The sequence below is a fragment of the Quercus lobata genome, chromosome 5 (genome assembly GCF_001633185.2).
Source record: "Quercus lobata isolate SW786 chromosome 5, ValleyOak3.0 Primary Assembly, whole genome shotgun sequence".
In the NCBI taxonomy this organism is placed as follows: Eukaryota; Viridiplantae; Streptophyta; class Magnoliopsida; order Fagales; family Fagaceae; genus Quercus; species Quercus lobata.
This window is the reverse complement of record NC_044908.1, coordinates 52,069,403-52,094,750: the sequence shown is the minus strand read 5'-3', so window position 1 is coordinate 52,094,750 and position 25,348 is coordinate 52,069,403. Positions and strand designations below refer to the sequence as shown.

Genomic DNA, 25,348 nt, shown 5'->3' with positions numbered 1-25,348 from the left:
GTATTCAAATGTGGGTCCAATAGTAATGTCATGACAAAGGTTCATGTGTTGTTAACTTGTTATTTAGGAATAATGAAAACAGAATCCAGACAGACAAGTTTAAATCATAATATAGTATATGGGATTGGGTTTACAATGACTTATGTTACGTATTTCCTTCCAGCACTGTAACGTGAAAAATGTGATAAATGCATGGTCATTTACGTGGCTTTGAATTTATCAAATCATGGGCAAAATAGAACCCTTTATGTACACAAGTTGCTCTGTATCCAGCTTCAAATGGATCTGTCACCAATCAAATGGGTCCTTCCCTCAAATTGCCGGCTAAAAGTGTCTGATGAATTACTTACGGCTATAGATTCTTCCCATAGGCTGATTAAGGTGGACTTGTTCCATTTTTTATCAAAGAAAGCCAGTTAGAAGATATTGTTGGGAAAGGGAAATAGGTAACAAGATATTCATAAGTATTTCAAATTAAGTCAATACTTAGGTGCCAAGAGCCTTATAGTTTAATTGGCACTAGCATACACAAAGTGCTTGGAGTCTAGAGGAATAAAAAGTTTGAGTTGTAAGGTTTAGCAACATATTGTAACTATCTCCACACACACACACGCACAAAAAAAAGTTCTTAATTTGCATAGGTGCAATACATTATTTTTCCAATTAAATTTTATTTCATTGTGTCATTGAATTTAATTGTCATTGGAAAGGATAGCACTTTTTATTGGTCAATCTAATTGCGCATTTGAATTTAAGAGGAGATCTTAATATAGTGCACCTAAATATCTAAGTAATTGTACCTAAGTTTTTCCCATTTTTGAAAAATTGGAAGAGATGGATATCACCTAATATATGCGGAGAGAATATAAAATACACAGCCCATTGTTCATCAGTCAGGGAGCCTACATCATCATATCTTCACGAGGAAAAAATCACTATAATAAATAAAATAAACAAGTTTATCATTTCATTGTTCAACAAAATAGCCTTTTCAATAATTTAAAAAAAAAAAAAAAAAAAAAAAAAAAAAATCAAACCAAATTCTAGAAGAAAAAAGGTCATCAGCTAATCAATGATGCGACTAACAATTATCAACAAGGCGGCTATAGATCAAAACAACACAAATGTACAAAACCAAAGAACTGGGATCACCTGTGCAAAGAATGCTTGACTATAGTTTCTAGTGGGAAGGTAAAAAACTAGAACAACAAAACCAATTATATCAGTAATTCAGCAAGGAGTATTTTATGCGCAATACAATCTTTCCCTTGTCAACCCCAAGTTTTGCCCCTGTGACTAACCAATGACCAGGAATATCTTGTGGTCCCTTTGACATTTCTGTCATGTCTACAATTTTTGCAAGTTTCCCAATTTGGCTTGAACTTACATCTTCCTTTTTATCACTTGAAACTGATGAAGAAGTGCCATCAGGCCTCTGTGATGTGTAAAGAGTGGAAGGGTTGTGATCCCAAACAGACCGCCTTATTGTACAGCCCGGTACTTTAGAGAAGAGTAGTTTGAGGTGTAACACGTTTTTGGCACCAAAATCCCATACACCAAGTTGAGCCCCTGTGACAATATGAACACCGGAGAGGTCTCCAATGCAAGTCTCAGTGTGCTCAATAGGTGCAGTGCTTACATGGGAGAAGTTCTTCCACTTGATTGCCTCAAACCAACGGCTGTCCTGTTCCTCTGGACCCTGCCACTTGGGGGCCCCAATAGCCATGTGTGCATCCCAATGGGGCTGAAGAATTTTCGGAAGAGACACTAGATGCTGCATATGAATAGCAAGTCGGTTCTGTTTGTTCCCTTCTAGGCTAAGTCTAAGCCCAGTGACTGGCTTACGGCCAACTGTTACCTGGAATAGCAAGCCATGTTTAAAAATTCTAGAGAACCAACATATTTTGCATGCTTGAACTGGTAGGTAACTCGTCAAGAAATAATACAAGGTATGCCAAGGAAAAAATTTACACGCGCGCGCACACATATAATTACCATGTTAAAAGGGGGGATGTTAAAAGATGGAGTCATTAAAAAAAATGACAGCTTTTTTTGGGTGCAAGTTGGGGAAAAATATCCCTTCTAGCCTCAGTTTAAAACCATTTTCTCAAAACTCCAAGTCCTATTCTTAAGGCTGAAACAACATGCCCCAGAATTGGATTACAGAAATGACAAACCAGGAGCCACAGATGACACAGGAAAAAATTAAACAAGGGGGAAAACATTTGTATCCCAAAACATTAAAAAGGGGGAAAATACATGCATAGTTTTCCAGGCATTCCTGCATTGAATTTACTGTGACCATGCATTTTTTTCCTCTGTGTCTTGGTTTCAGATTTATCAGTCTCTCTTTTATATTTCAGCAGTACTGAAAATTAACTTAATAAGAATGCAAGACATGTCTGAACCACTTGTAAGCCAATTTCAAATTCACAATTTCATAACCACTCCAGTACATAGATGATAGAACCACAAAAATTACCTGATCTGGGCTCACATACAGCTTTGGACCCATCAAGCTGAACTGAAGGGAGGAACACACAGGCTCCTTTCTTTGTAGATTATTGTGTTCTGGGGCCCAAACTCGAGCAATTTGAAAATCCAAGAAATATTGTAAATCTTCAATAGGTGGCTTGTCTGGTAAAAACAGTAACAGATGAGCAGGCAACAATTATCAAAGAAGCATATTTGTAATACAACTACTCCGTAGTAGAAAGAAGATGAATAAGCTCCTAAACAAGTCTAAGGGAAATTGCAGTTGGAATTAACATAGTTGAGGACATTTCGAGATTTATTTAGCTTAGCAGAATCATAGAAAGTAATAAATCAACAGGACAATCAAATTTGTTAAAAGCAAGATTATTTTTAACCACAGAAAGAAATAAACTAAAAACAATACAAAAAGATACCAGATTTTTAGAACTCAATGTCAGATTTGTTATCTGTATTATCATTAAGGAATTATTGTGTATTCTTTGTTTAACTCGCCTTATTTTGGAATCTGTAAACTAAATATTTGAGAATGTTTGCAACAATCTCATGGCCTACTATGAAAAATCTGTTAGGCGTAGATTCTAATCAAATTATTTCCACACCTATTGACTTCTAGGTGGTATTGGCCCCTGTAGTGCAATCACATCTTGTTAAAAGGCCTGATGAAGTAAACATAAATGAACTTCTACAACATAGTTTAAAAAGTAAATCGCTTTCATATACTGATCACTAGTCATTAATCAATAAACAGGATTTATTACTTAGGCATTGAATTTTCGTTTTCCTTTTTTCTTTTTTAAATGGCTTCAAACCCTTCTCGCTTCAAAGAATGGAATGTATTTCTAATGGATAAAAAAGGAATGGAATGTATTTCTAAGAATACTCTTTTTTTTTTCTTTCTAATATATTTTTCATGTTACTTTTGGTAGCCACCTTCTAGGATGTGAATGAAATTCACATTTCAAGAAAACAAATAGTTAAATGAAATCTTACACTCCAGATATAATTCAATTGCACGTGTCAAATGCTTTATTCCAGGCACATCTTCCAACAGAGAAACGATGGGTGTAAAGGTCATGTTAATCACATCTGGTGCCAACTGAATAGTCTCTACCCACTTGGCATGACTCTGCTCAAGATCGTCACCTCCTCTCCTCCTGAAAATTACAGTAACATCCTGCAGCAATAAACTGAATTTTAAGAATTTTTTGCATACAAGCTAAGAAGAAAATTTATGCAATGAAACAGAAACGGCTTCAGAGAACAACAAATTTCATCAAAACACACTTGAGAACAAGGAGACATGATGCAATGAGCTAAAAGTTCCATGAGGGTTCTAGACTTCTAGGAATAAATGCAATCTTTTAGAGAAAAAAAAAAAAAAAAAGGTTTTAGAGTGAGCCATGCTGACCTTATCCTTGTATTTTAAGGGCCCAGCACTTAACTGGCTTTTCAACTCCAGAAACCGCTGATCCCCAATGTCTTTCACATAGCTCTCAATGTCCAATGCTGACAATGGAGATGATTGGTGCTGCCTGATATAAACAACATCTCTTCCACCGATTGTTGCAGACGTAACGATATGGGTACCAAAATTTTCAATAAAACTGAAAAGTGGGAAAATGAAATGGAAATGCAAGTCAGAAACATGCTCTCCAGATCATCAAATTCATCTTTAATTTTTACTTTTAATTTTCAATTGCAACCAAAATATTGAGTCAATCCAGTTAGCCATCAGAACATGCTCCCAGCCTATTGACAAATCATTGGAGTTTGAACTGTCAAAGTTCTTCTCTATGCATTAACAGGGCAATTATGTCTAAAATATTGCATAGTAATTGGTAGTTACAAGATTTCCCAACAAAAAGGTAATACCATATGATCCATGCTATTGTCCTTTCTCCAAGGACGTATCAAGTATGAGTTTCTATCATTTTACTATACACTTGTCTCAAATTACATATTTGGAAAGAAGCACAGATCCATTGGGATGAAGACCACACCATTTTATTGAGCAATATATACTGGTCATAATCGCTCAGTAACCAATTTGTAACTATCATGTAATTCAATGCATATCGAGGTTATTCAAGGTAAGAACGAAATATTAGATATGTATAGGAGTAGGTAAAAGATTCAACAATTTTGGCACCTCCAAATCATAGTCCTTTTTGAAGATCTATTACTTTGAGAATATTGATCATAATAAGCATTACATTATCATGTATATATTCTCTTTTGATTGCTTAGTTACACACACACATAGTGGGTTTTGAATTTACAACCTCAACCCTCACCCTCATTTATGAGAAAAGTAATGGCCATTTGTGCAAGAGATCATTCGCATCATCATGCTAGAATATCAATTGAAAAAACAAGAACTTTCTAATTTAAACATTAGATAAATCAATGAAAAACAAATAGAAAGCTGTCCAAACTGAAGTGAATTACAACAATACAAATCAGTAATGAATTGCATACCTTGCCAAAGATGCTGGATCCCAAGAGTAAGGAACAGCATGTTTAATTTCCTCACTCAAAACCAAACCATCTTTTGCCAACTTAACTTCAAATAGAGGAATGAAATATCCAACCATTGCAAGGGATTTCGTAGCTGCTGCATCTACTTGCCAAGAACCAGTGAAATTGAACATGGCATTAAAACTTCCCAGCGGGATGCGTCCTGATATATCTGACTTCTTATTAAAATATTCTGCCATCTGGAATTTCAAGTATCAAAGGCAGCTATTAGACACTGAGGTTAAAAACATAATAGGTCAAAAAATAGGTAGAATGGTTTCATGTTATCAGGGAAATAAGCCAAAACATCAATGCCAGACAAGCATGCAAAACATGGACATGATACTTAACACAAAAACAGCAAATATAGTACTTTATGAATATAAAAGACTGAGTCTCAACCTTATGACAAGCAATCTAGTAAGAATACCATGCTTGAAATCTCTGCAAATTAAACATGAGATTATGTAAAGAACTTCTTTTTAATAAATAAATGAAATTATTCAACAAAAACTATCAGAAAAACATATATTCTAGATCTTACAATTTCAAAATTCAGACTATCTAGTATTGTAACAAATCCAAAACTGAAAATGAGGGGAAATTTCCAAGCACGACCATCTAATCATACAAGCATTGTAACAATGATTTGTTGATCCTATGGATTTGCCATAATTCCATCAAAAGTCAGCCTGTTGTGCTCCACCCTAATTATACACAAGACGCACAAAGGGACCGCATTCCAAACTTTAAAACTACAATGGCTTTGAAAAATCCCTCTCAAACAACGGAGCATTTGCACCACCATCTTCAACATGACCCATGATGCTCCATATAACACCCACACAAGTGACAATATCTCTAGCTACCATACAATGAAGTAAAAGGTGGTCCACCGATTCTCCCCCAGTCTTGAACATACAACACCAATTGACAATCATCATGTTTACACTTCCACAAATTATCCATTGTTGAAAAATTCTGTCTAGTGCTTTGGTCCACACAAAGAAAACAATCTTTAGGCACCTTGACTTGCTATATACTTTTGTGTGGAAAACTTGCCCCCAAAGTACCCATCAAAGCTTCATAATAAGGATGAACTTCAAATTTACCGGCTTTTACAAGGTTCCACTCTATTCAATCCTCTATAGCACGGAGACTAGAGTATAGCATATCAAAAGAATTTGTAGACAGACTCCAATTCCTGATCCCAGGATGATTGAATAAAATGGTGATTCCAACTATGGTTGTTACCCAAATAGGAATCAATTGACGCATTCTTATCAGTTGCAAGCTGAAAATAAGTTAGGGAAAGCATCATTCAGGCAAAGGTCACCACACCAAAAATCATGCCAAGACTGAAACCGTGTATGACCAACCCAAAGAATTTTATATATTGTGAAAAGTTATCCTATCCTCCTCTAATGCACTTCCAGAGACTAACCCCATAGGACCCTCTAAGCTCCTCCATAGCCTAGCCCACCTCAGGCTTCACCATATATATATATATATATATATATATTTGATAATCAGGCTTCACCATATTTGAGAGAGAAAATACACTGCAAAAGCTGATCCCTATCCACTCTATCCATCCTCAGCCATTTACCTAGAGTGTTTCATTGAATGTGCTCATTTTACAAATCCCCAACCCTCCTTTCTTCAAAAGAGAACAAACCGTCCCCCAATCAACTAGATGGAGCTTCCTAGCTACCTCCAATTCCCCCCCCCCCCCCCCACCCAAAAAAAAAATCCTCTTTGAATTTTGTTCAATCTATTATCAATACAGATGGGCACTTTCAAGAGGGGAATAAAATATGTAAGAAGAGAAGATAACATATTTTTGTTTAACACCATCCCTTTGAAAGAAAGCTCTTCTTCACCCTGCAAGCTATAGCCTTGAAATTGGAGCCCAATGTAGTCCTAAATGTCATTGCCAATTAAGTCACTTTACAACCCGATATTATGTACAAACTATCATCAATTCTTTTGCAAACATAAGATCATCAACAGAACTAAGCTGCTCTAACAAATTCAGAATTCATGCCTTTGAACATGCTAAGCTAATTGAAGCAAGTGAACCAGAAAAATTTGGAAGAGAACAAAGGAAGTACTTTCCACAGCTTTGGGAGCACTCATTAAACAAGGATATTATTGGGGTGGATGTAGAATATTTAGTACTATTGACTATGAACATGTTAAAGTAAAGCTTAAAGGTCCAGTATTAGGTTCCCAAAAGATGTGGTTCGGCTTTTCTTGGACAAGTAAAGAACAAATGTATTAATAAGAGGAGAGAATGCACAAGCAGATGGGGAGTACAAGAGCAGCTCCTAAACATTACATTTTGGTGTTCAAAAGATTTAGGAAAAAACCTAAAAATATAATGGAATGGATGATGTCTAAAGCAGTTCAATCAACCAAACAATGACCTCCAGAACAAAGACAATTAAAACTGATGACGGCTCTATTATTCCTCTCTCAAAATTGTCCACAATGATCATTTGTGGTGCTGAAACAGAGATACTAGTGTTGGTAAAAATGTTAAGCACACAATCCACTTGGAGCCTAGGCACAAAGCATAAGAATGCACCTAACTGAAGCAAAACGCACATATTTTTCAAATATAATATATAATAGCCTCTAATGCTTTTTATAAAAACATAGATACATAACATACAATATAAGAAAGTTAATAATATCAAAATAGTGATATATTTTGCCTATTAGCGAAAATGGTAAGTGCAATTGCACAAAAATCTTGTTTCAGTTTAGTCCATGTGTTTTAAATAATGTGTCAAGTTTGTCCTTCTGTCATAATGCCATGACAAAGTTGATGATGTGTAAACAGTTTTAGTACTGCTCCATTTGCTAAGTGACAGAGTTATGAGGAAAGGACAAGCTTGGCACAGTATTTAAAACACAAAATAGTAAAATTCTCTGGGCCCAAAGTGAAAATTTTTGAATTTTCAGTGACCAAAAGTGCAGTTTAGCCTGAAGTTTTTATATAGTAAATTTGAAAAACAATTCTAATAATCTAGTCATAGAAAGTTGAAACATAACATTTTATATATCTCTCTTGTACTTTATAATACCTAACCATGATAGCTATGATCAAATAAAAAAGTATATGGTTCAATCAAAATCCAAAAGGCAAAGACTAAAAAGCACAAGTATAATTAATTATCCTTGTTCATGTCTTTTAATATGTAAGGTGAGCTCCACTAAATGAGCTTCACTTTGGTCAAGAAAAACACTTTAGACCTTGGGGCTTTGAGCTTTGAAGCTTTTAAGAACACTAGGAGAAACTGTTTTTTTCTTCTTCTTTTTTATAAAGTAATTGGGAGCAGTGAGGTTTGAACCTTGGATGTCTTTGTTGAAAACACTAGGAGAAACTGTTTACCAATGACCTTGACTCAAAATAATTTCAAATTGTGGACTCAAAGACCACAATTCTCAATGACAGACAAGTACAGGTGGAAAAAGGGTTGAGTTAGGTTTGTAAGGTCTTAGGTTCCACTCTTGCCAATAAAAAGAACGAAATTATGAGCGTTTCCAAATTCCTAACTAGAAATGCTTGTCGATTTTCAAAAGATACTTTGATCAGTTTCAAATTTCAAATTTTACTTATCAAAAAAGATACTTTGATCAGTATCTTGCTTGCTTGCCTACAGCCTGGTCTACAAAAATACCGCTTGGTTACTCCAGTGAGAACTGCAGCTGAAGAACATCGCTTACAGCTTATATCATTTAAAAATAATAATTCCCTGAAAAACTAGGCCATCCAAGATATCTTTGGATGATGATTTTCAAGGAAATCAAATATTCTCCCTATTGAAATTTTTGTATCTTGTCCATAATTAAAGATTCTCCATTCACATATCTAAAAATCCATTTTCCTAGGCCTTTATAGGTTTTCTCTCATTAGCCTAAGCTAATGCACAACCCAACTTAGAAAGGAAATTCTGTCCCAATGACTAGATAATTTTTACTCTCCATCCCTGCTTCCAAAATCATGAAATATCTCTCACCCAACAACACTGACAAAAATTCCTAGAGAGAATCTGAAAAAATTGAAACAAATAGGTAGGTTGGTTGGATAAAACAAATTGAAAAACAGAATCTACCCCCAAATGTGAGCTAAGCCTTCTCTGACGTAGCCCCTGCTAAATGTTGGAACTCCTTGACAACAAGAGGATGCAGAAGCTCAAAAGCTTGAGCTGAAATTGCACCATTCATCCACAAGATGATGTCCAAAGTAAAACTTCAGCCCATGATAAAGGTCAGAGTCTCTTCTACAATTTATGATTTTCAGTATATTTCAGGATGCTTAAAAAGATAGTGTGATCAGTACTCTCTAAATGAAAAACCATAATAATCTCCTCCCAATTTGAAATAATTAAATAAACTTGCAGTTTTCCTCTTAGATACAAATTGCATGCAGAATATCAAGGCCAGGGTTAAAAAGAAAGGGGAGAGATGCAAGAAAAGGGTTCTCTTAACCAAATTAACCCTAGAAGCCTTGAACCATAATTCTCCCCACCATTAATATGAATAGCAAAGCTAGTAGTCAACAAACCATCATTTTCAGAAGTACTCTTCCATCATCATGACAAAATCCAATAGTTGTAGCCCACATACTTTTTTTTTGCCATTTTCCTAAATCAACTTAAATATAACCTTCAGCTTCCTGGGAAGAACTTTAAAAATTGTCACATACTTCTTATCAAAAAAAAATTATGTAAAGTCTTCTGGCTATAATAGGGTAAAATTTAATTGCAATAAGTAACTAGAGCCTTTTCTTTTGTAATTCATTTTTCTAGAAGATCAAACTACCTATGCCGTAAAAGCCCAAATGAATATAATCTCGACAAATGCGATAGAACTTACATAGCTTAGAAGAGAAGAGGAAAACACAGGTCAGGAACACTATGATTATCTCTTAAATCTCTCAAGTCTAAACAATGCATTCACAATCTTTTTTTTGATAGGTAAGAAAAAAATTTATTAAAAGAGAAAAAGCAAGAACAAAATACAAGATTCACAATAGTGAACAAGTAGAAAAGAGGGAAAAGAAAAGCAAACTGGCATTAAGTTATCCTAAGAGACAAAAGAAAATCCGTGATAGTAGAACAATCTGAGAGGCCAACACCGAGACCAATCAAAGAGGGTCCATCTGCATAAATCTAGCAACTGATCCAAAGATTTTGCCATATCCTCAAAAGAACGTCGATTCCGTTCTACCCAAATATTCCACATTAAACAATCCAGAACCAGATTCCAAATATCAGAATTATGTTTCCCAAACCACTGATACCAACAAAAAAATAAGTCTATAATGGAACCTAGCATGGCCCAATCAATCCCAAACAGCCGAAGCATATACATCCATAGAGAATGAGCAACCGGACAAGAAATCAGCAGGTGATCCACCAATTCCTCATTACAACAACACATACAACAACGATTTACCAAAGTTCGGCCTCAAAGCATAAGATTATCCAAAGTAAGGATCTGACCATGAGTTGCTGTCCACATAAAGAACGCCACCCTTTTAGGAACCTTTGTTTTCCAAATGCCTTTCCAAGGGAAAGAAGTAAGAGTTGCATTTTGAATCTTAAGATAAAAAGACCAAACATCAAACTTCCCACTTCAATTAAGACACCAAGAAAGATTGTCACTACCTCCACCCCTAGGAATTCTAGTTTGAATGACGTGAAGAAGGGAATAGGAAGCCACCAACTCCCAATCATTAAATTCCCTATAAAATCTTAGACTCCATACTCTATCATTATCACCAGCCAAAGGACTTAACACTTCAGACACAAAAGCTTCCTTATTGGCTGAAAACACAAATAGTTGAGGATAAAGAGATTTGAGAGAATTATCCCCAGTCCACTTATGATGCCAAAAAAGAATACGGGAACCATCCCCACCACAAAAGACACATGCCTAGAAAAACGTTCCCACCCATCACGAATACTTGTCCATAAACCACAACCATGGGCCCTTCTACAAACTCTAGTGCTCCAACCCCCTTTCCCCTCCCCATATTTCGTGGCTATAACCCTCCGCCATAGATGAGTAGTTTCACGACCATATCTCCAAAGCCATTTTCCCAGAAGAGCCTGATTAAACCACACCAAATTTCGAATTCCCAATCCACCCAGCTCACGAGGTAAGCAAACATTTTCCCAAGCCACCAAAGGGTATTTGAAACACTCCGCTGAAGAACCCCACAAAAAATTTCTCTGAATACGTTCCAATCTCATTGCCACAGCTTTAGGAACAATAAAAAGGGAAAGATAATAGGTTGGGAGGCTTGACAAAGTACTTTTCAACAAGGTGAGTCCGCCACCCTTTGGCAAATAAAGACACTTCCAGCCTGCCAACTTCTTCCCCATCCTCTCTAGAATCGGATTCCAAATAGAGGCTGTCTTATACGAGGTACCCAATGGCATTCCCAAATAGGTCATGGGCAAACTGCTCCCCAACAGTGGCACAATATTTAACAAATACAGTTTTGTAATTGTAACTTAATAGAATCTATTAAGGTGTTAAAATGCGGTTCACTTTAACCACCCCAAATTCCATGTCCAAATGCAACCAGAGCATCAAAGTAGTGACAGGAGATTGCAATTGTACAAAGAAATCATGACAAACTGTTATTGCATATTTACAAAACATTCATGATGCACATAGTATATAATGTAGATATCAAATATATTTTACAATTACATAATCATATTGGAAATCAGCAGCCATAAATAAATGGAACCAAAAGAATCTTTAGACTACCAGACCACCCTATTAAAATTATAGACAACCAAAATCTATTGAAGATCTTAGAGACAAATAGAAATTGAAAACTAGACAATCATTGCACGCCAATTGTTAAAGATGATGGTCCTGAACCACACTCATATGAACCAGTTCACCATAAGAATTAAAGAGTTGAAATTGAAACATACCCAGCTATAATTCCATTACCAAACCAAACTAGGACAAGAAAGCAAACATCCCGGATATTAATTTCAGTACCCAATCAATATACAAAAAGCCAAAGCTAAATCACAAACAACCCCACATCTCAACAAGCCCATCACACAATCAGAATTATAGAATTCAGATATACCCAGATAATTATTCAAGCAGCAAATAACACCAAGAACAAGAAAACAAAAACCCAAAATCAAAATGTGTGAAGAAAGTCAGAAACAACCTCATGAAAGGAGCACACAGATTTACTCTCAAAGGCAATCTCCCCCGTTGAGCAGTGAATCTCAAGAGGCACATTTGGCACCACAACTCCTCTAGAGACCACAAGATCCCTGGTACTGTCTTCGTCAAGGTGAACCAGCCTCGACCCAGGAGCTCCCTTGCAGTAAAGAAGCCTAATATCAGAGGTGACATCAAATCCTCTGCCTAAAGCTTGGATTGAGTTGCTAAGAGTAGTAGCCAAAGCATCAGAGCTAAAGCTTCTTGATGCTGTCATTGGTTTTGCTGTTGTTGTTGCTGTTTCTGAGTATTCCATAGTAAGAGGATCTTTCATTGGTGGAAGACAATAGGAGGTGAAGGTGAACAAGAAGTGATTTGTTTGTTGTTGTTGTTGAATGTGAAATTCATGGTTTTCTCAGAAGCAGATGGAAGTGTTTTTGTTTTTGTGTTTTTGTTTTTTTTAATAATGTTTTGTGTCTTTTGGTTTTGGGTTTTGGTGGGGCAAGGTTGGACTTTGTTAGTAGGTGAAGTTTGTTCTTGTTCTAAAGGCACGGCTTTTGACTATGACGATGGCTAAAAACGCGTTTTTAATTTTTCGGTAGGATGGGAAATCAGGATTCTGAGTTGACTGGTCCACCTGCATCTTTGTAAGAGTAAAGATCAATACTTTCTCTGTACTAAAATTCATTTCTTAAAAATAAAAATAAAATGTCTTATTAATACCTTTTGAAAAGCACCATTAACCAATTTTTTCTTTTTTTCATAATTTGGTCAACAATTCTAACCAACACAGTTCACACTCAATTTTACACTTTTAAGAAATAGTAGAAGAAAAAAGTGATAAATTTACGTAAAAAGCATAAACCAATTTGTAGATTTATGACATGAAAAGTGATGAATCTATGTAAATTAAAATTTAAAAAAAAAAAAAAAAAAGAGTTAACCCATTTTATGACATGAATATGTTATTTTTATAAATGATCTTATGACCAATATTTGTGTAAAAAGAGTAGCTCCAAATCAACTGGATTTGAGAATCAAATTAACATGCTCAAGTTTCTTAAGTTGTTTTTTTTTTTTTTTGGGCTGAATGCTCAAGTTTCTTCAGATGAAAGTAGAAGGAAGAGTTTGTCCATTAGAATGGCCTCATAAAATGGTAGTAGCATTGTTAAAGCAAAAGCTTTTGAGTTTTATTATTATTTTTTCTTAGAATCAAAAGCTTTTGACTTACCATATTCTAAATGATGCATGGACATGGCTATAATGTATTTGATGATTCTTGCTTTCGCAAATAACCCATTTTGGTTTGTGAAAAGTTGACCCCAATATTTCTGTTTCTCATTTTAGTAGTATACAACTATACATACACTAGAGGAAAATATAGTATGGGTCCTCCTTTGTGAGTTTGATAATGCCAATTGAAGAAAGTAGCGTATTTTTCTTTTTATTTTAGTGTGTGTGTGTGAGAGAGAGAGAGAGAGGCAGTAGTAACCTGACCTAAATAGATACTGTGGAAAGATTCATTAATTTTGCGCCCACGAGAGCTCATCAAGTTGGACCATTTATTATAACTTTTGTTTTTGTTGACTTTTGGATTGTTTCAAAGGCATGTATATGGACATGGTAGACATGCTGACAAGATAGTTAAGTACATGTCCCTTCATTTCTGCTTCTATTTTCTCCTTTATTATATTGGATTTTTTTTCATAAAAAAAAATGGCAATGAATTCTTTTTCCTTTGTGTGTTTTTTTTTTTTTTGGTAAGATTTGGGAAATTATTGAAATCATTATCCTTATTATTATCAAATAAATAATTATTAAAAAAATCATTACCCTTAGAAATTATAATTACGTTATCATATTCTTGGATTACTTTTAAAATAATTAAAAATAATACTTTTCTCATGTAATAATAAATTTTATTGATCAAATTTATTGTAAGACCGATAGATTATATGGAAGGGAAAAAAAATCTGGGTGAGAGGTTTTTCCTCTTTTTTTTTTTTTTTTTTTTTTTTTTTTGGCTTTAAAAATTGTTTAACCGTTCTTGTGGCTTTTCCCCAAACAATTTGCTATTCACACATGAAAAATAAATCTAATTTCTTCATATTAAAAATCTACTCTGACCTGTTCGTAGCCTATGACTGTCTTTCAAATTTGGTGCGGCCAATCTAAGATAAAAAAGTACTAAACGAAACCATTAAAAATTAGAAAAAATTATAATACTTACATATTTACATTGTATCTTATTCCCACTGTGGGGGCCGGTCAGTCACTAAAACTATTAAAGTCAAGTTAATTGGGCCTGTGGTCCATCCGAGGAGGCAAACCTACCCGAGGAGGCCCATATCAGATTAAAGGGGTAACCAAACGAAGGGAAGAGGGAATATCATGAAAGGGAAGTTCAGTATTCGTCCGAGGACAAAACCCTTCTCGGCAATACGAGTCCGAGGACGATCAGGACGCCATCAGGTAACAAACACATCTCGGAGCTACATCATCACTCAAGGTGGGATAAGGGGCCAAAGGTGGGAGAGAGAGAGGGCAAACAAATATCTACGGTAACAGCTGCCCCCGCATTAATTGCTTCTCAACCAACTCTCTGGCTGCATTAATGTGGAAGTGATGCCTGAACAGTGATGAAGCAGTTTTACAGCTACTAGAAGGAGGTTCCAGAAGGTGTTAGATGAGACAAAAAGAGATCCGCTGAACTCAACCTACACGTGTATGGTGAAGATGGAATAAAGAGGGCGGTATATAACATGAAAAGAGGGCATGCAGGAAAGGGATCGGAAGATAGAGAAGAAAACAGAGAAGACTCAAGAAGAAAAGGTGAAAAACAAAAGAACTGTATCTATTTCAAAGAAAAACCGATTGTTGTATCAACTCTGATCCATCAATAAACGTTAGGTTGAATCTTTTTATTCTACGGAGGTTAATCTAGTTCTTAACACCCACGCTCTACAAATTATATTGTTTGGACCTTTTTACGTGTGAACCCAATATCATTTTGGGTCGTTACAAATCGAGTCCTGACACCCACCATCACAGTTTTTATTTAAATATAATTTGAGACCTAAAGTAAAAAATTTAAATGGTTCCTTTTATATTTAAATAATATATAATTTATTTTTCATCAATTTAGTTATTGTTCTAAATTATTTTTTTAATATGACTAATTTCACTTATTTGATGTTACGGATCTTACAAATTGTAAAGGCCTTAAAAATTGACGTGTCAAAAATTATAAAAAATTAATTCAAACATTTATTTGTAATATTGTTTAAGTAACACTAATTATATTCTTGTCACATCAAAAAAAAATTATTCAAACATTCAGTGGCACCAGTCATATTCTTGTCGTATTTTTCAAAAAAAAAAAATCATATTCTTGTCACATCAAAAAGAAATTTATTCAAACATACATTTATTTTATTGTTTAAGTGGCACTAATCATATTCTTGTCACATTAATTCTTAAGTTTTTTTGAGAAAATTTGTAGCAATTTCAACATTTTTCATTTTCTTAATGGTAATTTAGTTGGACTACTATTGTTCTATTAATTTTTTAAGAAAAATGCTAAAACTACTGCAAATTTTAATACAAAAACTAAAATTTAAAAAATTGATGTGAAAAAGACTATAATTAATGGCACATTAACAACTATAAAATAATAACTAAGTATTTGAATTACGTATTGTGATTAATGACACAACAATTTATAAGACCTATATAATAAAATTATAATATTTTTAACATCACATAATTGTTTTAGCCTTCTCAAAAGTGGAGAGAGAAAAAAAAAATATATATATATATAACTCACAATTTTTAATTAAAACAAAATCACTTATTCACCTTATTGGACATTTCTCAATTAGGAGAGGTTAGGACATGGCCTAAGTGAACTAGGCCCAACCCTTGGTGAAGAGAAAGTGATGAAAATAGCCCCACTTTGTGACCAACAAACAACTTGGCTAAATAAAATTTTAACTAAAATTTTGTTTTTTTTGCTAAACTTAACTAAATTTTTGTTAGAAAGTCATTTTCCAATCTATTCTACCTATTAACTTTTTGGATATGTTCCTAACAATATTTTTATTTCCTTCTTTATTCTACTTAAATATTATTTTTATATTTCAATTGTAGGGAAGATAAGCCTAGAAATATATATTGGGCCATGAGCCCTGTCCGAGGACTCCTAGTAGTCCAAGGATAAGGGAATGTTGATGTGGAAGTACGAGCTAATAAATAGTGGAAAGTGACTGGTCATAAGAGTTCAGGAAGGTGGCCTAAGGACAAATTTCTCCTCGGCTGTAACGGTGCAGAGGTTAGAAGGGTTGACCTGCCATCAAGAGCAACGTTCCGAGCAATTCCACTGTTAAGGATAAATATCAAGAAGTAATGAGACATGGGAAAGGTAAGAAATATTTGAGGAAAGACTATTATCACCGCATTAAATACTCTGCAGCTAACTCTCTAGCCACATTAATGTGGAAGTGATACTTGAACAATAATTTTCAGCCTTACAGCTACTCCCAGAAACTTCAGAAAGGTGCTAATGGAACAAGGATCAATACTAGCAACTTGATTTTCACGTGGAGGGTGGAGATGGAAGGAAGAGAATAGTATAAGAGAGAGAGAAGCCTTTGAGTGAGAGGGATCGGAGAATTGAAAAAGAAACATTGTAACAATAGGAACTAGATTTGTAATCAAATCCAAAAGAAATATATACAAGAACTAATCTCCTCGAATCATGCCGAGTGATGGGAATGACGAGATTACATCCCACAGATGAAGCTAACATTAAGGACGAAGAAAGCATTCCTGACGAAGTCATCCTGAACAACGAAGAAAGCAGTCATCACTGACGAAGGCAGGGGAGTCATTCAATGCAGTCAATCAATGACCTGGACAGTTACCAAATCAACCAGGCAGATCGTTGGGAACCTCTTAAAAGTCCCATTATTGGACCAGAGGCATTACTTGAGAAAACATTAACAACCACAATGGCTAGCCCCTAAGGCCGCAGGAATAAAGCCCTTACACAATCAACAGAAGGTACACACATACACTCATACTTTGAGAGAGCATTCTGGTTCTTTATCTTGTTTTGTCATTATTCTAACTTTGGCATCGGAGGCGTTGTGGCAGGCACCACACCGGTGACCCTTATAGAGCATACCCTCACACACAACAAGGGATTCCATCTGCCCATTCTCACTGACGAACTCGTGCTTCATCATCGAGGATGATTTTCTTTGGGTAAACTAATTTTTCTTTACTTTCTCGTCATCTGGATCCACTGTAATTGTTATTCCACTCATTAGAACCTAGTTTTCTAACCCACTTTCTACAAATTCATTGTATTGGGCTCTTTGGGCCTAGATTCTATTACCTTTTGGGCTTAGGCACCAAATTGTGGCCTTACATCAATCATCCTACAACCACACAAAAATAAATAAAAACACAAAAATAAATAAATTAAAATGTTATGAAATCCGACACTATATACACATGGTGCATCAACTTACACAGTGACGGCCCCAGAAATATTTTTTAGGGGGGTCATTTAGAAAGTTAAATTAAACAAAATTTAATAAAAAGAAAACTTAAATATATTTAGTTATCGACGAAAAAAAAAAAACAGTTGCAAATACATAAAATGTTACAATATCCTTCTATGAGTTTTCATATTTTGAAATCATCACATGATAATTCATTATCAATCGTTATTATCTATTGTCAATGTGGGTAGATATGACTATTTTATTTTATTGAGTTTGTATAACATTTTTATTTTTATGCAATTGTCACTATCTATTTGTCATTATTTTTATAAAAATATTTTAAACTAAATGGCAAAACTTATCTCACTTGCATTGTTATGAATTATTAACTAACACAACCACACACATCCATACATCAATAATACACTAAGTGTCTACTTAACTAATCAAATGCTTGAATCTCTCTCATGAATCTCGTCTCATCTCTCTTCTCTATTTGACTATCTTGATATCTCTAATTCTAAGAGTAAAGAGTGAGTGTTTGTTAGTTATGCGTATGTGTATGATATGTGCGTTATTTATTTATTATTATTATTATTTTTGGTTATAAAGTAATTTGTGTGAATTGTGATGCGTATGAGTATGATATATACATGTATAGTGTAAATATAATATAACTTAATATAATCTAATATTCAGGAAATACGGAGGGTTTGATACATGTATGTGTATTATTATCATGTTATAATAATTTTTTGTTACAAAGTTAGTGATTTGAGGAAAAAAAATAGTAAAGTTGATATGTGATCAGGGTGTTCAAGATTTAAGCCATGGTGTGCAAAAATATTTTTAATGATAAATTAAACCGGTAAAAAAAATATTATATATATAATTTTTTTTAATAAAAAAATCAGGGGGTTCATTTGAACCCCTTGAAATACATCTAGCGCAGCCCATGAACTTACACCTTAAAAGTGGATTTCGGTTAACTCAATTGTAAAGTCTCTGTTGATTAAATAAGTGATCTAGGGTTCAATTCCTACTTACACAAAAAACAGATTGGTATTTTGGTTTAATGATAAATAGCACAATCATAAAAAACGAAAATCATACTTGAAACTTTATCAAAATAAACTTACACTGCAAAAACTCACCCACCAAGTATAACATTTTTTTTTTTGGAACAAGTACAACATTGATTGCTCACTTATTGTGTTATCCTCTAATTTTATCTCCTATTTTGGATAATTTAATACATTTTCCCCAAATCATTTTAATCTTAATTTTATTTCCTTATTAGTTTTTATTTGTTAATGAATTTATATTTTTAATTACTTCCCAAATTCCCTCTCCATAATTTCTATTTATGGTTTCATTACTTCATTCGCTCTTCTGGGTTCTTTTAGGTGGAAAAAATATATTTGAAAATGATGAATTGTCAATGAATTAGAATAAAAATGTACCTCATAATTACTATTTATTTTTTCAAATATAATTTAAAAAGTAATATGAAAGGGTTAAATATATATTATGGGATGCAACCAAATAAATATAAGGTTAAAAGGGAAATTCACTTGAGACAGAACCATACTAGGATACGTGCATTAAGGCCAGCCCAAGACATTGTGCATCAAGGCCGAAACAATTACAACTGCACTACAGCAGGCCGGCCCACCTCGTCCCATTGAATTGTCCCATCAATGAGCTGTTTCTTTGGCTAAAAGATGCCTCATAGGATAATGATGCCCCCTACCATGCCACACTTATTGCTAAGGGTATAAATACCCCTTCCCCTCTCAGCTGGGAGAGATGAGAAATAACTTATAGTCTCATTTCAACTCTTCTTTCCAAAATTAACAACTAACTTGAACTTCAGAGTGCTTACTGTCGCATAGTGTGGCATTGTCCCCCTTTTGTGCAAGACCCTAATATCATGCAACATAAGCCGACATCATGAAGGCACAATTTCTTTACTTTGTATTATTCTAGTTGATAACTGTTTAGAAAAAAGAATAACTAAGCAATAATGAATTGGATTGTAACATAAGAATTTCATAGAGATTATGCAACAAAAGAATACTTGGAAGGTAGGATTTACAGATCAATTAAATTACTCAGGACACAAACTGTAGAAGAAATGGACCCCTCAAGACCACTAGCTTGGATATCTTTATTGAAAATACAACTCTAATGGGTTAGATTCACTTGAAAATTTTACAAGAATATATTTAAATAATATTATTGGGAAGAAAATGCATACAAATTTTGAAATTGTTTCCAACTCTGAAAAAGTTGGGGTATTCTACTAGTGAAGTTTTTACATCTAATCCTACTGCATATGGCCCAAATTGAAAACCTGAAGTTTTTCAAGTATAAACCTATAATCACTATTAGTACATAAATGGAAAAGGTCACAACCACTTACACTTTAGTTAATTTGGTTGAGAGCAACTAGTAACTCGCCAGTGAGATTGTGCACTAGAATGCTGCAGTCACCAAATGAAAAGTGCAGTCCAGTTCAGCTTGGTGCTGATGGAATAAGTCAATCATTGAAAATTTTAAAAAATGAATCATCAAATGTGATTTGCAAATGAATAAAATAAAAGAAAGAAACACTGACACAGTTTGGCAGATTCTCCAAGTTCAAGGGGGACAGTACCAGAAAACATCTCTAAACTCCTGAAATTATGTTCTCTTGCCAATCTACTTCAAAGTACCATTTGAAGACCTGCCAACTGATTATTAGCACTATTTTTAGACATCTCTTGGTGCCTAAGCTTGTCTTTTCTGATACTTAATTTTCAGTTCCGTACATAAATCAACTTCTTAAAATCTTATGGACTATCACTTTTAATTAATATACAAGATCATTCTTTGAAGACTAGATAGGAGCCTAGGAGGGCATCAGTCTGGTGCAACCGTGCAAAGCTTATCATATTTCATGTTCCTGTGCACTCATCTCAGAAAGCACAACTTGGGAGCAGAAAATAAGGAAAAATGAGAAGTATCACTCAAGTATCTTAATCTCTCTTGCATAAAAACACTGGTAAAAACAAGAACAAAAAAATATACTGCAGAAACTGGTATGAAATAAGCCCAATATTTTCATTTGCAAGCAACATATGGGGACAATCTAGTGTATGAATAAAAAAAAATGGGTAGAGAAAACAATGAACTGGGCAATGACATGTTGTTCTTGCCACATTGCACAGGACACAGATCCTACTCCAATAGGCAGATTGGTAGATAGCCCTTTTGATTGTTGCCATATGTTATGAAGTTGGTTATTTGAAATTAGTGGAAAGCCACCCCAATCAAATTGACTGTAGCTCACTATGTTGTAGGGCACAAAAGGTGCATTTCATTCCTAAAACCAAACAAAGCATTTTATAAGAGCTTATATATTAGCCAATCCTAAGGACATTTCTTTTAACCAATCTCGTAATGTGGTTAAGGAAAACATAAAACAAAAAGTCATGAAACACAGAATTTGCTTATGGAAAACTTTTCTGAAGTGTTTGTGATACCATGGCAATTTAAAAAATATATTTACAAGGAATTAAATTTGAATTAATAGTAAGTAATTACAATTGACAAGACCAACAGAAAGGAAGCTTTTCTAAAGGTAAAATATTGAATTATATTGAATCACTTGTTGCAGAAAAAACTACAATCATTATTGAGTTACAGCAAATACATTAAAGCTAAAGTTCATTGCAGAAAGTAAGAAGGGAGAGAACTAAATTTAAAATCCTATAATACTTATTCTAGCTACAAAGAATTGTATGATTCTGATTCTCTGGATATCTAAGTCCTTAAAGCTCAGCATCATCAACCCCATCAGCTGAAGATGCAAACAGATGTGCTCCCCCCTTTTGTGACACATTGGCAAAGCAAACTCTATCAGAGGGCCCAGGAGGTGGTGTGGAGGACAACGAACTTTTCAACTGATGAAGCTGGATACGCAATTCAGCCATATTGCCCATCAGTGTATCCAAGAGCTGACCATGTGCAGCCTGAGCGGTCAGTAAAGACTGCAACATGTCTCCTTGAGTTGCTTGAATGTCAAGCACTTGCTGTGGAATGGCATGAACAGATGTGGAGGAACTCGAAGTAGCAGGAGGTGCATCATCAACAACAGGATCTCCATAGGAAGCAGACCCAAAGCCCCTGGATTGCTGCAATGTTTGAGCAAAAGCTTGATACTTGCGGATGTCAGCATCACTCACACTCCTTCTGGCAAACTTCAAGGACTCCTCAAAGTGAGCTTCCTTGATCTCAGCCATTTCATCTGCGGAATCCTTTGCCATAGTGCCGCTTTCCCTCTCAATATCCTTTTGAATGTCCTCTCTAATGGCATATTTGCAAGCCCGCTGGCATATTTCTGTGATATCTGCCCCACTAAAGCCTCCTGTAAGCTTGGCAAGAGCTGTAAGGTCAACATCTTTTGACACAGGTGATTTCCTAAGACAAGATTTGAAAATCTGAAGCCGTGAAGCCTCATCCGGCAGAGGGATATAGATCAATTGATCAAGACGACCAGGTCTTAGAAGTGCTGGATCAATTATATCAGGCCTATTAGTAGCTCCAATGACAAAAATAGTTTTCTTGGATGATAACCCATCCATTTCGGTTAAAAGCTGGTTCAAAACTCTATCAGCAGCACCACCAGCATCTCCAACTCCACTTCCTCTCTGAATAGCAATGGAGTCAAGTTCATCAAAAAACAAGACACAAGGTGCTGACTGGCGAGCCTTGTCGAAAACATCCCTAACATTGGCCTCACTCTCTCCAAACCACATTGTGAGTAACTCAGGACCCTTGATGCTAATGAAATTAGCCTGACATTCATTGGCAATAGCCTTGGCCAAAAGGGTTTTTCCACAACCAGGAGGACCATAGAAGAGAACTCCTCTAGATGGTGACATTCCAAACTTCTCAAACTTTTCGGGATGCTCCACTGGATATTGAACTGTCTCTTGAAGCTCTGTCTTGACACTCTCAAGTCCACCAATGTCTTCCCAGCTAACATTAGGCACTTCCACAAACGTTTCACGCAAAGCAGAGGCAGTGCTAGTTGCAAGAGCAGCACTAAAGTGATCATTGGTGACAGCCATGGAATTGAGAACCTCGGCATCGATGGTTTCATCTTCCATGTCAATCACATCCATTTTTTCTCTAATACATTGTAGTGCAGCTTCAGTAGAAAGAGCCGCAAGATCCGCACCCACATGTCCATGAGTTTCCTTGGCCACTCTTTCCAAGTTCACATCTTCAGAGAGCCTCATCTTCCTGGTATGGATATGAAGAACCTCAAGACGCCCAACTTCATCCGGAACACCAATATCAATCTCTTTATCGAACCTCCCAAACCTTCTTAATGCAGGGTCAATACTATTAGGCCTATTGGTGGCTCCAATAACAATAACATGTGCCCGGGAATTCACACCATCCATCAATGTCAAAAGCTGTGAAACAATCCTCCTCTCTACCTCTCCACCAGTCTTGTCACGCTTGGGAGCAATAGAGTCAATCTCATCAATAAATATAATCGAAGGAGCATTCTCCTCTGCTTCAGCAAAAGCTTTCCTCAAATTACTCTCGCTCTCACCAGCCAACTTGCTCATAATCTCCGGCCCATTAATACAGAAAAAGAAAGCCCCAGTTTCATTAGCAATAGCCTTTGCTATGAGTGTCTTGCCAGTACCAGGAGGCCCATATAGCAAAATTCCCTTGGGAGGCTTCACTCCAATAGTTTCAAAAAGCTGTGGATGCCTTAAAGGCAATTCCACCAATTCACGAATCTGACCAAGTTGCTTCCTAACACCACCAATATCATCATAACCAATCTCATCCAATCTTTCCTCATCTTCTCTCCTCAAAGCCTCTCCTTCACAGTAAACTTCAGTCTCAGGTGCAACAATGCAATACTCAGCAGGATCAGTCTCCATAACCTTAAACTCTACACTCCTCATCCCACCCCTAACAACAAAAAGATCACCTTTCCTCACCGGCCTAAATGAATCCATAAAATAAGGCTTCAAGTAGGCATCAAAGATACTCCCACTAAGGCCTTCAATGGTGTCATCAATAGGCAGAACGTGAACTCTATTGCCGTAATTAATACCATGACAGTGATGAATGGAAACCACATCACCAAGCCTGACTCTAAGGTTAGAACGCACCACCTTGTTCATGAAAACCTTGGAACTGTCACAAGCAGCGTCATCAAGAACAACGCAAACCGTGTCCCGTCTCTTCTTCCCCTTGATCAAGACAGTATCACCATGAAAGAAGTTGAGGGTGTGCATGGTATCAGGGTGCAGTAAGATCACAGAGTTGTCGTCGTGGTTAATGGGCTCCTCCACGACCAACCTATTGGGAGCCTTCTTCTTCTTATTATTGAGGGAATCCATGGATGTTGATGCTTGCTCTGCCTTGCTATGGACTAAATAGAAACAAAAGGAAACAACAGAACAGAACAGAAGCAAAGCAATAGAATATAGAGTAAAATGTGGGGGAGTATGTGGGGGTATTTATAAGAAAAGTTTTGGGGTTTAACCTTAACCTATTGTTGAAAACCGATTTCTGTGAGGATTAGGAAACGTGGGAGTCACGTTTGGTGGTGGCATTCATATCAAGTTTCGGACTTTTAACATTGTTCACCGTGTTCTGTAGGAATTCGGAGTTGTATTCTCAAGTAAAAGAAAAAGTGTCTCGACTCTGGTCCGTTGTACACATGTAATCAGAAAAGCCCCACCAATTTTTTTCACTTTTTTATAATTCAAATAGTCCTAGTTTAGTGGCAAATTAAATCATAAAACTCAAGAGGAAAAAAAAAAAAAAAGTTAGAAGAGAAAATAATTAATTTTTTGTGCTAAGGCATGGCCCTTTTTTTTTTTTTTTTTTTTTGTGGGGGCTAAAATGTAAAACTTACCCTTTAAGTTTTTTCAGAATTCATTTCAGTTTTTTAATTTTATTTTCATTCATTTTAATTTTTTAAGTTTCAGATTTATTCAATTAAATCATTTCTATCAACTTTTGTTAAAAATTTCTGAAAAAAAAAAATCTGAAAAATACTTTTCAATCATTAATTGAATTTTTCTAAATAAAAAATTTTGAAGAAAAATTTAAAAAACTGGAAAATTAATTACAATATATAACAAAAGTTGATGGAAAAGCCTAATTGAATAAACTTGAGAATTATAAAACTGAAATAAACGAAAGCAAAGTTAGATAACTGAAATGAATTTTGATGAAACATAGAAGAATATGAGTTTTGCATTTTAACATTTTTTTTCACACAAAAAATGTGCATGGGTGATATGCTAAACACTTATTATTAATGAGATATATATATATATATATATATATTTATATTTATATTTATAGAATAACTAATAGCTGAAATGTTTGACTTTTTATTGACCACTTCTCATTACGTCACGTGGCTACATAAATTATTGACACATATACAATTAAAAACACAAACAATTGTATCTTTTCCGTTCACCTTTAACAGTTTTTTTTTTAAATTTTTAAATTTTTATTTTGTTAAAAAAGGCCTATTCTTACAAACTAGAGACACAAGGCTGTAGTGTTATAAAACT

The 25,348-nt window shown here is 35.1% G+C and overlaps 1 protein-coding gene and 1 pseudogene across 1 annotated transcript; both read right to left on the bottom strand.

The window, feature by feature from the left end:
- Positions 1-1,061: 1,061 nt before the first annotated feature.
- Positions 1,062-12,751, bottom strand: LOC115991660 (MACPF domain-containing protein CAD1). The gene is made up of 6 exons (XM_031115495.1): positions 12,233-12,751; positions 4,975-5,213; positions 3,905-4,100; positions 3,487-3,670; positions 2,483-2,637; positions 1,062-1,858 (listed from the first exon to the last, which is right to left on the bottom strand). The coding sequence occupies exons 1-6, from the start codon at positions 12,560-12,562 to the stop codon at positions 1,223-1,225; spliced, it is 1,740 nt and encodes a 579-aa protein (XP_030971355.1). The 5' UTR covers positions 12,563-12,751; the 3' UTR covers positions 1,062-1,222.
- Positions 12,752-21,553: 8,802 nt separating this feature from the next.
- On the bottom strand, positions 21,554-24,183 carry LOC115990659 (annotated as a pseudogene).
- Between the last annotated feature and the right edge of the window lie 1,165 nt (positions 24,184-25,348).

Excerpts from the sequence above, each read along its gene's own strand:
- LOC115991660 (XM_031115495.1), bottom strand. The coding sequence starts at position 12,562 with ATGAAAGATCCTCTTACTATGGAATACTCAGAAACAGCAACAACAACA. Across the intron at positions 4,101-4,974 it reads GATCCAGCATCTTTGGCAAG|TTTTATTGAAAATTTTGGTA; the intron begins GTATGCAATTCA and ends CCCACTTTTCAG. Across the intron at positions 2,638-3,486 it reads AATTGAATTATATCTGGAGT|ACAAGCCACCTATTGAAGAT; the intron begins GTAAGATTTCAT and ends TGTTTTTACCAG.